Here is a 16,416-nt window from a genome sequence, read left to right on the forward strand (position 1 = left end):
AAGTCCTTAATGAAAGGCCTGTAATAACCTGCGACACCCAAGAAAGACCGTACCTTGTCCGCAGACGTTGGCTGAGGGAACTCGGCAATAGCCTTTATTTTGTCGTCCACTGTATGGATGCCGAATTCGTCCACGACATGCCCCAAGAACTTGATCCGAGGCTTTAAAAATTCACATTTGGTGATTTTGAGCTTTAATCCGACCTCTTGAAGTCTGTGTAGGACTGCTTTTAGTGTTTCCATGTGTGCATGCACGTCTTTACTTGCTATGATGATGTCGTCTAAATACACATAGACAGAGTTGCCCAGCAAGTCACCAAAAATACTGTTCATTGTCCTTTGGAAAGTCAATGGAGCTCCTTTGAGCCCGAACGGCATCCTCGTCCACTCATAGTGGCCATGAGGCGTGCTGAAAGCCGTTATTTCACGTGACTCGGGGGCCATGGGCAGTTGCCAGTAGCCACTGACCAAGTCAAGACTCGTAAAGACTTTATTTCCTCTACCGAGACACATCAGAAGATCTCTAAGAACGGGAAGCGGAAAATGATCATCCACGGTCGCGATGTTCACACGCCGGAAATCAATCACAGTACGATAAGAGCTTTCTTTGGAACCAGGAACAAGGGCGAATTCCACGGGGAATTCGATTCTTTGATGACACCTTGTTCTAACATTTCAGAGATAAGTTGTTGCACCACCTCCCTCTGACTGTGGGGGAGCTTGTACGCATTGATATATACCGGATTTGTATTGGGTTTTAACTTAATGTGGTGTTCAGCACACTGCGTAACTCCAAGCGGCTCGCCTGGTAGAGCAAGCGCCCCCCGATAATGCTCCAGAAGCTGGACTAAGGTTGGCTTAATTTCGGAATAGTGTGCAACTTTTAGGAACGCCTCTAAATGAGCTGTGTCTTGTTCGGGAGAAGCCTGACACGCCGAGGATATGCCTGAAACTTGGGCTGAAGGGTATTCAGCTGGTTCCGGGGCGACATTTCTCCCATACACTAGACACTGGCATAATCGAACACCGTGTTTTAAGGATACAGGGGATCCAGACGTGTTTATTACCAATGCCTCTGCAAAACCTCCCTCCTTGACTGTTGCAAGAGTTACCTCCACCGTCACGCGGTGTACGTGAGGAACTCCGTCGATACACACATCACTGCCCGCCGGAGGGGCGTTAGGCAAACGGATTTTAACAAGTTTTGCAGCACGATCCGGAACTATATGAGGACCTTCTACGACTGCCGTTACTGTCCGCCACAAGTCTGCAATGGTTTCGTGTGGTTTGACCGTAAGAGGGGACACTTGGGCGGTGGCAGCCCCTGAGTCTGTGGTGGGTTGGTCATTTTCCACCTCTGAGGGTGAGATTACAGTTGACAGAGGCGATGGATTGACCATCCCCTGTATGCGTCGGCCTTGATACACGATCGCGTTGCTTACAGGGTTTATGGCGATGTGCAGGTCTTTCATGGCGTTCAATCCTAAGATCCCATCCACAGGTAAAGCAAACCTGCTAGAGACATAAAAGAAATCTCGAAAGGGACATACTTTTTCATGTAAGCTGACTGTTAGCGGTACTCGCCCAAGGATTCCCAAAGTGGTGCCCGTCACGCCTATCACATTCAGGTCGTTCTCTTGGAGCGGCCAATTTTCCCCACTCGCTTGTCGTGTCAGTGACCTGTAAGCGGAGTCGGATATGACATTGACTGTGGCACCTGTGTCAACCGCTAAGGTGAGTGAAGTGTTGCCCACCTTGCAAGGGAGGGCAATTATGCTTGTCCGTCCCAAGGCGGCAATGACGGAGTCAAGGTGCTCCCAATTAGTATTTTCCTTAAGGGACACTTGGATGTACGCCTCGGGGCTGTCACGAAGTCATGTCTTTTTATTCTGAGAAGAGGAGTGTGGTTTACTGTCCGCTGAGGACTTGTACTTCTGTTCCTCCTTGGCCTTTTGTATTGCAGAACAACTGTCTGAATCATGAAAACAATTCCCCTTGGATATGGCAAAAGGCAGCCTTCCGCTGATGGTTTCGCATAGGGTTCCTGGGTGATGAATGATGCCCGCCCCTGTAACCTCCTGACCTCCTATCTGAGTCCAGTCTTGAAGGTGTTGATTCCCTACGTTTCGCGAAGCAAGAATGTTCAGAATGTCCTGATTGCTTGCAAAAACAACAGGTGAGAGAGACCTTACTTTGAGCCTGTAATACTGCGGCTGGTGCGAGGGGATGCTGGTGAGGGTGTCCTTGAACCTTGAGTGGGTTGTAAGTATGCAGACGAACCCGGGGGTGAACGAATTCTGCGGCCTGTAATTGATAAATAATGAGTGCCTGAACAGAAGATTACCTTAGTAAATTCACTGGTTGTGGTATCGTGTTCCAGTCCCTCTTCACTTGAAGGACGAGCCAACTGGTTAAAGGTGTCGCCGAGTTTAGCGAGAGTGTCTTTGTTCATACTATGGTGTAAATAATTTACAAAATAGGAGCATATGTTGATAGCTGTAAATATGAACCAATAAACGGAACGTGTAGGAATGAATAGTTTGCATTGAAAACCCTAAAAAGGTAAGAAAGAATGGCTAGCAAGGTGCCTGTATAGACGTAATAGAAGTTAAGGCTATAATGGAATGCCCTAATGATATGGGTATATATAGAAAGAATAACTATATAAACAAAGTGGTATGTTAAGTGAGTATACCATTGAAGCTCACGTATTCTCTCGAGCGGTGAAAAGAAAACGGAGGCAGGGCACACTGATGAAGATTAACTTTGATCAGGGAACTCACACTATACTCAATAGACTCGCTAGCAAACAATAAGAAAGAATCAATATCGTATGCGAATGAACGTTACTCTCACAATTATGATTGATTAACAGCGTTAGGAACACAGAAATAAAAAAAAATCGTGCCTCAGCACGGATAATAATGAAAATGAGCCGAGTCGGCAAATTTGGACAAGAATGGAATATCCACAAATACCAAGATTAATCAGCAGATGTAGTGGAGAGGGCGACGGCCTGTGATGCCCTGGGTGACGTGCAGTCGTTGTAGGCGCGTCAGGAAACCTCGGCCGCGGCCACAGCGGCGGTGAGAGGTGAGGGATGGGCTGACATCGGAGGACTCGCAATGGAGGTTGAAAAACTGCTGACCCAGCAAAATGAGCGGCCGCGGTGCGGGAGCCGGTACACTGCCGCCAGACGTATGATGGCCGCGTCGTCCTTGTTATAGTAAGAGATGGGCGGCTGTGGCAGAGAAGACGACTTGGGTGTGTAACCTCTTGAGAAGACGCCTTGCAAGAAACGGTAGTGGGAACAGCTTGCAGTCACCGGGAGATGTCCGCGGGTACCCTTGCTGACTGTTTGCCGGAAGAGGTTTGGGCCGATGCTCCCGGCAGCGGCGGTGGTGCCGCCAGCTGTGGAGCGAGGGGCATGCGGGGTGTCCCAAGGTCAGCGGGGCGTGCCTCCTCCTTGCTGGTGTGAATACTTCCGCCGTATCGTGGAGTGGCTTGCAGTGTTCGTAGCAGTGCTGGCTTGAAGCGGGGGAGCGGCTTGTAGATTATGGCCCTCGCGTTCGGCTGCGTAGGCCGGTGGGTGTGCTCGGGGCTTGTAGGCTTGACGCCTATAGAGTTGCTTGTAGCTGGTGTGCTCGAGGCTTGTAGGCTGGACGCCTGCAGAGTTGCTGCTGGTGTGCTCGAGGCTTGTAGGCTGGACGCCTGCAGAGTTGCTGCTGGTGTGCTCGAGGCTTGTAGGCTGGACGCCTGTAGAGTTGCACGTAGGTGGCGACTTGTAGATGCTTGTAGCTGGCGCCTTGTGAGTTGCACGTAGGTGGCGACTTGGAGATGCTTGTAGCTGGCGCCGTGTGAGTTGCACGTAGGTGGCGACTTGGGAGATGCTTGTAGCTGGCGCCGTGTGAGTTGCACGTAGGTGGCGACTTGGGAGATGCTTGTAGCTGGCGCCGTGTGAGTTGCACGTAGGTGGCGACTTGGGAGATGCTTGTAGCTGGCGCCGTGTGAGTTGCACGTAGGTGGCGACTTGGGAGATGCTTGTAGCTGGCGCCTTGTGAGTTGCACGTAGGTGGCGACTTGGGAGATGCTTGTAGCTGGCGCCTTGTGAGTTGCACGTAGGTGGCGACTTGGGAGATGCTTGTAGCTGGCGCCTTGTGAGTTGCACGTAGGTGGCGACTTGGGAGATGCTTGTAGCTGGCGCCTTGTGAGTTGCACGTAGGTGGCGACTTGGGAGATGCTTGTAGCTGGCGCCTTGTGAGTTGCACGTAGGTGGCGACTTGTGAGATGCTTGTAGCTGGCGCCTTGTGAGTTGCACGTAGGTGGGCGCCGTGTGAGATGCCGCGGACGGCTGGTGCGTTGCCGCGGACGGCTGGTGCGTTGCCGCGGACGGCAGGTGCGTTGACTCCTTCTTCCCTTGTACGCCTGTCCCCGGAGTTTTGTTGGTGAGTTCTCGTGGCTTGGAGGAGAACGAGGTAGCGAAGGCACAGGCGCGGGGTGACCGCTGCCAACCAAATGTAACGGGCTTGTCGGGGGGCGTTTAAAGGGTGTTGATTAAGACTTCAGCTTCCTTAAGGCGAATTATATTCGTAGCCTTTATGTACAAGAAGCGACGGAGCGAGAGCGACTGTCGTTGTGTGTCAGTCGGACTCTCGTGAAGGAGTGGCGAGTTACAGGGTGGAAAATAATTGTTACAATTGGTCACGTATGTCAAGGTGACCTCCACGCACCATCGGAGTGCTAAGTATACAAAACTGAGACGGTAAACACTGACGGACGACATTCCTATAAGGTGGCGTGATCTATCTGTCGTGGGGTTTTTCCATTGACAGTTGTATGCCTAATTCGTGGTGATATTAAATAATAATAATACATTGATATCCTACTATAACATCTGCCCCATCATCTGTTAACCGCTTTCTTCGTCTCTCACTCCTGTCTTTCTTCCTTCTTCTTCCTTCTTCTTTTCCGTCTTTTGTCCCCCTTCTCTGCCCCATCATCTGTTAAACCCCGTCACTTATTCCTTCTTTCATTGTTTCCTTCCTTCCTTCCTTCCTTTCTTTCTTTCTTTCTTACTTTCTTACTTTCTTTCTTCCTTTCTTTTGTCCCCCTTCTCTGCCCCATCATCTAGTAAACCCCTCACTCATTCCTTCTTTCCTTGTTTCACTCCTTCCTTCCTTCCTTCCTTCCTTCCTTCCTTCCTTCTTTTTTTCCTTTCTTCCTTCTTTTAAGCCTTTCTTTCGTCCCCTTTCTGTGTCCTTCCATATGTTACACCCCTCACTCCTTCCTTCCTTCCTTCCTTCCTTCCTTTTTTTTCCTTTCTTCCTTCTTTTATACCTTTCTTTCCTTCCCTTTTTGTGCCCTTCCATATGTTATACTGCCTCACTAATTCCTTCCTTAATTGCTTCACGTCTTCCTTCGTTCTTTCGTTCCTTCCTTCGTTCTTTCGTTCCTTCCTTCGTTCTTTTTTTCCTTCCTTCGTTCCCTTCTGCTTCCCTTGTTTCATTTCCTCTTTCCTTCAATCTTTCCTCTCTTCCTTCATTCCCTCTTCCTTCTATTCCCTTGCGTCTGTTCTCTTTCGCCACGTGTTTCCGCTAATCCACGCCACAGCGATCGCCACTTCCCGCAAAACTCCTGACCTAAAACCTAAAACACGCACACGGAAACAAAGGCTTAAAAGGCAGCTGTCGCCTGATTCCTTCGCTCCTCACACGTTTGTTCTTCTCTGTTAATCCTCAAAAAAAAAGTGAGAGATCGGTATTTGGAACAGTGCTACCCCTAAAGACCTGACCCCCCCCCTCCACACACACACACACACACACACACACACACACACACACACACACACACACACACACACATACAAACACATACACACACAGCTCTTCCTTGTCCCTGTTCTCCTTGTGTTAATCCTTCTAGAAAAAGAGAAAGAAATATGAGAGAGTGAGAGAGAGCGGTATTTGGAACACTACGAACATAAAGACTTGTAACACACACACACACACACACACACACACACACACACACACACACACACACACACACACTCCTATTCGCCTCCCTGTGCTATGTCACGTCTACAACAAGTCGCGTTCGTGTTCGGGCCGGCGAGTTCCAACCTTTATGGAGGCTACGAAGAACTCACGCTGGCAGTCAACAGTGGAAGGTTTAGAGTGTTTATGTTTTCCTGGAGACCCAAGTAATTATTTCTCTCATTCATTTGTGTTGTTTATATGTTGCTTGCTTCCTTCCTTCTTTGTTTTTTTTTTCTTTTTCTTTATTTTCTTTATTTTTCGTTTCCTTTCTTCCTCTCTTCCCATTTGAATTCCTTCCTTCGCTTCTTTCTTTCATTCGTTTCTTCGTTTATTTATGTATTTACTCCTTTCTTCTTTGCCTTTTTTCTTTTCCATTTTCTTTCTCCTTTTCTTTCTTCCTCTCTTCCTATCTGAATTCCTTCCTTTGCTTCTTTCTTTCATTCATTTCTTCGTTTATTTATGTATTTACTCCTTTCTTCTTTGCCTTCTTCCTTTTCTTTGTTCTTTCTCCTTTTCTTTCTTCCTCTCTTCCCAACTGAATTCCTTCCTTCACTCATTTCTTTCATTTATTTGTTTTGTTTTGTTTTTATTTATTACTTCCTTCTTCTCTTTTTTCCGTTTTTTATCTTTTCTCCTTCTTTCTTCCTTCCCATCTAACTTCCCTCCTCTCCTTCCTTCCTTCCTTCCCTCTTTCTCTCACTTATTTCTTTCATTAATTTGTTCTTTTGTTTATTGCTTTCTTCCTTCGCTTTTTTTTTCTTTTTTGTTATTTTCTGTCTCCTTTTCTTACTTCCTCCTCATTTAAATTAGTTCTTCCTTCCTTCTTTCAATTGATTCCTTTTTTCATGGATTCCTTTATATATTTCTTTTCTCTTCACTTCTTCCTTCCTTTCTTTCTTTATCCCTTCATTCTCCCTTCCCATCAAACTTTTTTCTCCTTCTTTCTTACTCCCTTCCTTCGTTCATTCGTCCTCTTATTCCTTTCTTCTTTGCTTTCTTTTTTTTCCTCCGTTCATCCTTTACCATCTAATTTATTTCCTCTCCCTCATTCTTCCTCCATTCACTAATTGCTTCCTTCCTTACTTTCTTAACTCTTTCCTTCCTTCCTTTTAGTCTCCCTTCGTTATTCATTGATTCGTTCTTCGGTTTTCTTTCTTCTTTTCCTTTCTCCCCTCTCTTCTGCCTCGTTCGGTTTCGTTAATTTATGATTTCCTAACGTCCTTCCTTTCTTTCTTCTTTCAGTTTATTCTTCCTTCCTTATTCACTGATTCGCTCCTTCGTTTTCCTCTCCTTCTCTTCCTTTCCTTCTTTCTCCCTTGCATTGCTTGGTTCATCACTTTTTAACACCCTTCCTTCCTTCCTTCCTTCCTTCTTTCCCTCCTTCCTTCTTTCCTTTCTTCCTTCTGTTCTTTCTTCCTTATTCACTGATTCGCTCCTTCGTTTTCCTCTCCTTCTCTTCCTTTCCTTCCTTCTCCCTTCCATTGCTTGGTTCCGTTAATTCATCACTTTTTAACATCCTTCTTTCCTTCCTTCCTTCTTTCCTTCCTTCCTTCTATTCTTTCTTCCTTATTCACTGATTCGCTTCTTCGTTTTCCTCTCCTTCTCTTCCATTCCTTCCTTCTCCCTTGCATCGCTTGGTTCCTTTGATTCATCACTTTTTAACATCCTTCTTTCCTTCCTTCCTTCTTTCCCTCCTTCTTTCTTTCCTTCCTTCCTTCTTTTCTTTCTTCGTTATTCATTGATTCGTTCTTCCGTTTTTCCTTCTCTCTTCCTTTCTTCTTTCTTCGCTTTCTTCACTTTCTAACATCCTTCCTTCCTTCTATCCTAATCTTCCTTCCTCATTTAATCATTCGTTCTTTCGTTTCTTTCTTCTCTTCCTTTCGTTCGTCTCCTCTGCATCGCTTTGTTCCATTAATTTACCACTTTCCATCACCCTTCCTTCCTTTCCTTTATTCCTTCATTATTCTCTCGTTCTTTTCTCCGTTTTTTCCCTGTCTTTCTTCCGTCCCTCTCCCCTGCGTCGCTCCGTTCCACTAATTCATCAAACGCAACCTCGCATTTGAAGCACACGGAGCTTGAAATCAGATACAGAGAAAGCAAGGCCAAATAAATAGATCAACAAGGTGATAGATCGATGTCAGGAGTCACCAACCCGCTCCCCAAGACACACACGGAGATGACCTTTGCGAGCCCGTCACTCTCTCTTGTCTTATCGCTTTCCTCTTGTTGTTATTCCGTATATATTCTTCTTTCTTCTTCTTCTTTTTCTTCTCGTATCGTTAGTCTTTATCTGCTTCTTTTTTTTCTTTCTTTTCCTTCCGTCTTTTCTTTTTCTCTTTCCTCTTCTTATTTCCATTTTCTTTTTACTTCTTTCTTTCCTTTCCTTTCCTTTCCTTCATTTTTCTTTCTTTTTTCCATCTTTCCTCTTTTTATTGCTTATATATCCTTCTCTCTTTTTCCTCTTCTTCTGGGATCCCCAATCTTATCTACTTTCTGTCCCTTCTTCTCCTTTCCTTCATTTCCCTTTCTTCTTTCCTTCTTTTCTCTTTCCTTCTCTCTTTCCTTTTTTTATTTCTTATGTATCCTTCTCCACTCTTCTTTATCTTCCCGGATCGCCAATTTATATCTACTATTTTCTTTTCCTTCCTCTTCTTTCCTTCATTTCCCTTTCTTCTTTCCTCCTTTCCTTCTCGTTTTTCTCTTCTTATTTGTTTTGCATCCTCCTCCTTCTCTCTTTTTCCTCTTCTCGGATCGCCAGTCTTTATTCACTTCTTCCTTTCCTTCATATCTCTTTCTTCTTTCCTTCTCTGTTTCCTCTTTTTATTCCTTATGTATCCTCTTCTTCTTCTTCCTCCTCTCTGTTCATCCCCCAGTGTTGGCAATCCTTCTCTACTTCTTTACTTTAATTCCTTTTCTTTTTCTGAAACGATCTTGCTTTTCATTCTTTCTTGCCTTTCTTTCTTCTTTTCTTCCTTTATGATCTGTAGTTTCATTCATTCAATATTTATGTTCATCCTTCCTTCATTTCTTTCTCTCTACATTTACGTCCATACCTCCCTGTCCTTCTTCCTTCCTTCATTCATTCATTCATTTATTCATTCCTTTCTTCCTAAACATTTCTTTCATCCCCCTTCTGTGTCCTACCATCTGTTACGCCCGTCACTCCTTCCTTCTTTCCTTCATTCCTTCGTTCCCTCCTCCTTTCCCCAGTCCATCTCTCCCTCATTTACGTCCATTCCTTCCTGTCCTTCCTTCACTCATTCATTCATTCCTTTCTTCCTAACATTTCTTTCATCCCCCTTCCGTGTCCAACCATCTGTTACGCCCGTCACTCCTTCTTTCCTTCAATCCTTCCTTCGTTCCCTCGTCCTTTCCCTCAATCCATCTCTCCCTCATTTTTTCTACCCCTCCATCCTCATCCCTGCCAGCCTCCCAGCCAGCGTTGCCAGATTATCGTATTCACCACTTTTTATTCATCAATTTTTAGCCACAAACTCTCGCACCTACACAAATAACGATGAAAAATTAAAGTCAGCGTTAAAACTCTTATTTATGAATGCTTCTTTGTTTTTTTGCTACAGTTATCTCGGTCAGAAACTACGAAAATGCAATGCGATGAGTACGATAATTTGTCAACCCTGCTCCCAGCGTCTGTGTGTGTCCTTCCTTCCTTCCTCCCTTCCTCCCTCTCTCTTCCACTCCGCCTCCTTCCCTGCCACTGCCTGCTTGTTTGTCCTTTATTCCTTCCTCCCTCTCACCCTCCCTCACTCTCTTCTCCACCCCTCCTCCTCCCTCCCCATCCCTGCCTGCCTCCCCTCTGCCTGCGTGTCCTTCGTTTCTTCCTTCCGAGTCGCCAAGTTCCACAAAGTCTCCGAAAAAGAAACTCGTTTGGTATTTGAGGAGCCTTTGAACAGCAGTGTTTAGGCATGGAAATCGCGGGAGAGAGAGAGAGAGAGAGAGAGAGAGAGAGAGAGAGAGAGAGAGAGAGAGAGAGAGAGAGAGAGAGAGAGAGAGAGAGAGAGAGAGAGAGAGAGAGAGAGAGAGAGAGAGAGAGAGAGAGAGAGAGAGAGAGAGAGAGAAGGGGAGAGGGAAGTAAGGGGAGGAGGAGAAGATGGAGAAGCCAAACAGAAACCCAACCACTCAAGGTCACAGGAGGAAGAAGAAGACGGAGAAGGGGGATGATGAGGAAGAGGAGGAAAAGAGGGAAGGGGAGGGGGAAGGAAGGGTAGGAGGAGGATAAGGAGAAGCCAGAAAGAGAACCAGCCACCCAGAGCCACAGGAGAAGGAAAAAGGAAGAAGAGGAACAGGAGGAGGGGGAAGAGGAGGAGAAGGAAGAAGGGTAGGAGAAGAAGAAGAAGAAGATAGAAAGAGAACAAACAACCCAGAGCCACAAGAGAAGGAAGAAGGAAGAAGAGGAACAGGAGGAGAAGGAGGGGGAAGAGGAGGAGAAGGAGGAAGGGTAGGAGGAGAAGAAGGAGAAGCAGAAAGAGAACCAGCTACCCAGAGTCACAAGAGAAGGAAGAAGGAAGAAGAGGAACAGGATGAGAAGGAGGAGGAAGGGTAGGAGGAGAAGGAGGAAGGGTAGGAGGAGAAGAAGGAGAAGCCAGAAAGAGAACCAGCTACCCAGAGTCACAGGAGGAGGAAGAAGGAAAGGAGGAGAAGTAGAAGAAGAAAACAGAAAGATAACCAGCCACCCAGAGTCACAAGAGGATGAAGAAGGAAAGGAAGAAAAGAAGGAGGAGCAGGAAGACGGGGAGGCGGAGGAGCAAGCCAACCATCCGGGCAGGGCCAAGAGGGGAATGCAAGCAAATTACTTTTAACGAGAAGCGCTTTGCCGGCTGAAATCTTCTCGGGGAATCGCTTCAAAGGGTGTTTACGCGGAATTAGAAAGAAGAAAGAAGGGGAGAAGAAAACACAACTCCCAAATTATGGCGGCGTCGAGTATTTAGCCATTCCTTGAAGAGTGTCGGAATAACTTTGAATGTATAATGAGAGGGAGAAAGGGGGGGGGGGTGAGGGAGGGAAGGAAGGAGTTGAGGAAAAAGAAGGAAAGTGCTGTGTGTGTTGGTGTGTTTTTGTTTTTGTTTCTTTGTTTTGTGTGAGTGTGTGTTTGTGTGTGTGTTTGTGTGTGTGTGTGTGTGTGTTTGTGTGTTCACTCCTTTGTGATTCCAAATGCAAAAGAAAGAGAGAAATGAGAAGAGAAATACAAAACAGCAGAGAAAATAAGTGAAACTAGAAATAGAGCAGGAAGGTTTAGATAGATATTTACACAGACAAACAGACAGGCAGATAGACAGACAGACATGCAGATAAGCGAACAGACAGATGGAAAAGAAGGAAAAAAAGATATAAAGTAGATGAAGTAGATAAAAAAGAGAAGAGAAAAAAGAAAAAAGATACAAAGCAGATAAAAGAGAGAAAGAAAAAAAAAAGAATAAAAGAAAGCAGGAGATAAAGAAGAGATAAATAGAGATAGTTCGATAAATAGATAAACAGAGAGAGAGAGAGAGAGAGAGAGAGAGAGAGAGAGAGAGAGAGAGAGAGAGAGAGAGAGAGAGAGAGAGAGAGACACACACACACACACACACACACACACACACACACAAGTTCATAAGGCAATAATAGAAACTCCTTACCAACCATCCATCGTTATTAATACAACGATTACGATCCGGACGGAAGAATTGACTGAAAAAACGATGGATATTAAAAGCGAAAAGAAGGCGAGCAATAACAGGAAGAGAAAATTCGTGTGTTGACTGATCCGTGAGTTTTATTATGCATCTCCGAGCGCTTAATTTTTTTGTTCTATATAATTGTCCTCCGGCATGCTCTCTCTCTCTCTCTCTCTCTCTCTCTCTCTATTATATCTATATATATATATATATATATATATATATATATATATATATCTGCATCTGTTACCTCTCCCCCTTTATCTTTTTTTATCTTTTCCTCTCATTTCTATACATTATTTTTATTGAATTAAGAAAAAGCAGATAATATATTAGTTTTTTTTTTTTTCATTACCATACCGTACGAAAGTTATTATGGAGAGTTAAATTCTCTCTCTCTCTCTTTTATTGTCTCCCTCCTTTAATATTACTCTCAAGCGGAAAAGATTGCAAATATAACCGTGGAGTTTTGCGCAGCCTTGTTTTTTTTCCCTTCGATTCGTCGCTATCCCCCAGAAATATATTGCAGCGTTTCCGGAAGCGTGTGTGTGTGTGCGTTCGTTCGTTCCTTCCTGTTTCGCCTTTTTTTATGTCTTTTTTGTTGTTGTTGTTGTTGTCTCGTTTTAAAGCCTTTGTTGTTGTGTTGGTAATACTTGTAATACTATTGGCGACACTGCTAATTCTAATCCTACTCTTTCCCGTCGTTTTCTTTTGTTGTTTTATTATCAGCATTTTTGCTACTTATTATTTTGCTAAAGCTTGCAAGACATTTCGTATATTATTTGCACCTCTTTATCTCTTCTTTCCCTTGCCCTTCCTCTTTTCACGTCGTCTTCTTCCTCCTCCTCCTCATCATCATCATCATCATCATCATCATCTTCATCATCATCATAATCATCATCTTCATTCTAATCGTAATCTTAATCTTCCTAATTCTCCTAGTTATTTTTTTTAATATTACTTCCATTACCACTACCACTACTACCACCATTACTATAACCACAACTACCACCACAACCACAACAACTACAACCGCAAATACAAACCCTTTTCACCTCTCTTTTGCCACTCTTTCATTTTCTTTTTCATAGGAGCAGCGATTAGCGGACATTTTCTACGCTTTTTTTTGTTGTTGTTGCCCTTGAGCTGCTTCCTTTGCTATATAAAAAAAAATACAACAAACATCAAACAACGACCTCTCCCAAACCCCACCACCACCACCAACAACAACAACAACAACAACAATAACAACCTCCTCACCTGTTCACCCCTCACCTCTCCATCTCAGGTGTCATGGATCCGCCACCGCGATGTGCACCTGCTGGCCGTGGGCGGGTTCACCTACACCTCCGATGACCGCTTCACCGCCCGCCACGCCGCCGCCTCCCAGGACTGGCTGCTCATGATACACTACCTGCAGGAGCGGGACGCCGGCCTCTACGAGTGTCAGATATCCACCACGCCGCCCAAGAGCCACCTCATCCACCTGTCTGTCGTGGGTGAGTGCGGATGAGTAAATGAAAAAAAAGTTGTGGGTTTGTGTGTATGGGCTGGGTAGAAAATGGGTTTGTGAGTGTTTGGAAGGGTAGAGAATGGATGTTTATGAGTGTATGACATCCACCACAGTATCCAAAAGTCACCTCATCCACCTGTCTGTCGTGGGTGAGTGCGGATGAGTAAATGAAAGAAAAGATGTGGGTTTGTATGTATGGGCTGGGTATAAAATGGGTTTGTGAGTGTTTGGAAGGGTAGAGAATGGATGTTTATGAGTGTATGACATCAACCACAGTATCCAAAAGTCACCTCATCCACCTGCCTGACATGGGTGAGTGTGAATGAGTGGGTGATGGGAGAGAGGTGAGTTTGTGTGAATGGGAAGGGTAGGAAGAAGGTTTACGAATATTGAAAAGGAAGAGAGAGTTAGTGTCAGACATTCGCCACACTATCCTAAAGCCGTCTCATTTATCAGTCTTTCGTGGGTGAGTGTAAAGTGGAGGGGCATGAACTTTAACTACGCTTGGCCTCGGTGCTCATCTCCGTATCATTGACCCCTGAACCTGTGATAGTTGAGAGTCCATTAGTCGGTGAAGCAGGGAAAGTGTGACATCCTGGTTACCACGCAAAAAGAGAGAGAGAGAGAGAGAGAGAGAGAGAGAGAGAGAGAGAGAGAGAGAGAGAGAGAGAGAGAGAGAGAGAGAGAGAGAGAGAGAGAGAGAGAGAGAGAGAGAGATGGGAAGAAAAGAGAAAAAAACAAGTGAAATCGAAAAGAAAATGAACGAAGACAAGGAAAAAAAGCGGTGAATGAGAGAGAGAGAGAGAGAGAGAGAGAGAGAGAGAGAGAGAGAGAGAGAGAGAGAGAGAGAGAGAGAGAGAGAGAGAGAGAGAGAGAGAGAGAGAGAGAGAGAGAGAGAGAGAGAGAGAGAGAGAGAGAGAGAGAGAGTTGCTGAGTCCAGACTTGTCACGGGAGGAGAGGGGTAAAGTAAGGAGCATTTTAACGTGTCAGGTGCCGCCGCTTCACCTGGATGTCACCTGATCCACCTGCGCGTCCTCCAGGTGAGTGCTGCGACAAGTGAGCAGGGGAAGGGAGGAGGAGGAGGAGGAGGAGGAAGAGTTAGTGTTTCAAGAGGTGTGATGTGGTAGATTCTAAAAGGTGTAGTAAAAAGTGTTCAAATAAGTAAGGAAATAAAGGTGTGTCAGGGAGAGAAGGTTATCCAGGTGTGAAGGAAAATAGAGGAGGGGAGAGAAGAGGAGGAAGAGGAGTTAATGTTACAAGATATCTGATGCGGCAGTTCCTAAAAGGTGTGGTAAAAAAAAGTTATAAAGAGTTAACGATAAAAAGTTGCTAAGGCTCGGTGTTAGGAAAGGTGATTAGCAGGTGCGTTAGGGGGGAAGAGGTGAGCCAGGTGAAGGGAAGGTGTGAAAGAAAAAAGAGGAGGAGGACGAAGAGGAGTAAGTGATTCAAGAGGTGTGATGCGATAGATGCTAAAGAGGAGGTCAACAAAAACATAAGTGTGCCATAAAGACTAAAGGAAAAAAGTGTGTTAGGTAAAGTGTGCTAGGACAGGTAGTATAAAGATGTGTCCGGAAGGGAAGGGGGTGAGACAGGTAAACAGAAAGGTGTGAGAGAGAAAAAACAGGAAGATGAGGAGGAGTAAGTGTTTCAAGAGGTGTGAGGAGATAGATGCTAAAAAGTGTGGCAAAGAAAATAAGTTGTTAAAATGAGTTAGGAAAAAAGATGAGTTAAGTTGGGTGTGATAGGACAGGTAATATGCAGGTGTGTTAGGAGAGAATGGGGCAAAGGTAAAGGGAAAAGGGTAAGGGAGAAGGATAAGGTGTGAACGGAGAAAGAGGGCGAGGATGAATAAGTGTAATGTGTGAGTAAAGTAAAAAAAAATAAGAAAGAAAGTAAAAAGTAAAGATCATGTGAAACTGTAAGTAAAGATCATGTTGAAATGCTACGTCGAAGAGGATGCTGTTGTTTTCTTGCTTTTCTTTCGTTATCTTTTTTTTCTCCCTCTCTCTTTCTCTTCTCTTCCTTTTTTTCCCTATTTTTTCTCTATCTTTTTCTTTTCTCTCTCTGCTTATTCATTTTTTCCCCTACTTTTTCTATATTTTTTTCTTTTCTCTCTCTGCTTATTCATTTTTTCCCCTACTTTTTCTATATTTTTTTCTTTTCTCTCTCTGCTTATTCATTTTTTCCCTACTTTTTCTTTATTTTTCTTCTTTTTTTTCTTTGGCTTTTATCGCCTATATTACTTTTCTCTGGCATTCTCTTTTCAATCCATTCTCTGAGTTCTTCTATTGCAAGTTTTTTTTTTCTTCATCCTCTTTTTGTATCATTTCTTTCCTCCAGCATAAACAAAGAGAAAAAAAATATGTTAGTAAAAAGAGAAGGACGGAGAGGACGAAAAACGGTTGCGATGAAACGCTGAAAGAAGAACTGGAATAAAGAAAGGAGTAAAAGAAGCGGCGATGGAGAAGATAGTGTGAAACGGAGCGTCAAGGAGGAGAAAAAGTAGTGGAATTGAGAGACGGAACCGGAGGACAAAAACGGTGAAGAAAAAACTATATGAGAAAAATAAACAGATGCAAATGGAAATGGTGATAGAAAACTCGGTATTGAAATGAAGTTACGAGTAAGAGAGAAAGAGAGTAAGTGGTGAATAAAAACTAGAAAAACCCTGAAGACATTGAAAGTTAAAAAAAGAAAAGACTGAAATAAAAAAAAGAAAAGACTGAAATGCCCCCAAAAATGCAAATGGAAACGGTGATAGAGAACTCGGTATTGAAATGAAGTTACGAGTAAGAGAGAGAGAAAATGAAGAATAAAAACTGAAAAACCTAAAGACATTGAAAGTTATAAAAGAAAAGACTAAAATTACAAAAAAAAACATACAAATGGAAATGGTGATTGAGAACTCGGTATTGAAATGAAGTTACGAGTAAGAGAGAAAGAGAGTAAATGGTAAATAAAAACTAGAAAACCCTGAAGACATTGAAAGCTAAAAAAGAAAAGACTAAAATTAAAAAAAAACATACAAATGGAAATGGTGATAGAGAACTCGGTATTGAAATGAAGTTACGAGTAAGAGAGAAAGAGAGTAAATGGTAAATAAAAACTAGAAAACCCTGAACGCGTTGAAAGTTAAAAAAAGAAAAGACTGAAATTACAAAAAAAGATACAAGTGGAAAGGATTATAGAAA

General features: G+C 44.0%; 1 protein-coding gene across 7 annotated transcripts in view; it reads left to right on the forward strand.

Moving 5' to 3' along the window:
• LOC126996070 (zwei Ig domain protein zig-8-like) overlaps positions 1–16,416 on the forward strand; it is a 231,462-nt gene that overhangs the window by 186,749 nt on the left and 28,297 nt on the right. For all 7 annotated transcript variants that reach the window (XR_007750904.1, XR_007750900.1, XR_007750903.1 and 4 more), the window contains one exon: positions 13,001–13,211. Coding sequence is in view for 2 of the 7 variants with exons in the window: in XM_050856140.1 (XP_050712097.1) it covers positions 13,001–13,211 (211 nt within the window). In the remaining 5 variants the exon portion in view is untranslated. The remainder of the gene's footprint in view (positions 1–13,000; positions 13,212–16,416) is intronic.

This window comes from Eriocheir sinensis, chromosome 9 (genome assembly GCF_024679095.1).
Source record: "Eriocheir sinensis breed Jianghai 21 chromosome 9, ASM2467909v1, whole genome shotgun sequence".
NCBI classification, from domain to species: domain Eukaryota; kingdom Metazoa; phylum Arthropoda; class Malacostraca; order Decapoda; family Varunidae; genus Eriocheir; species Eriocheir sinensis.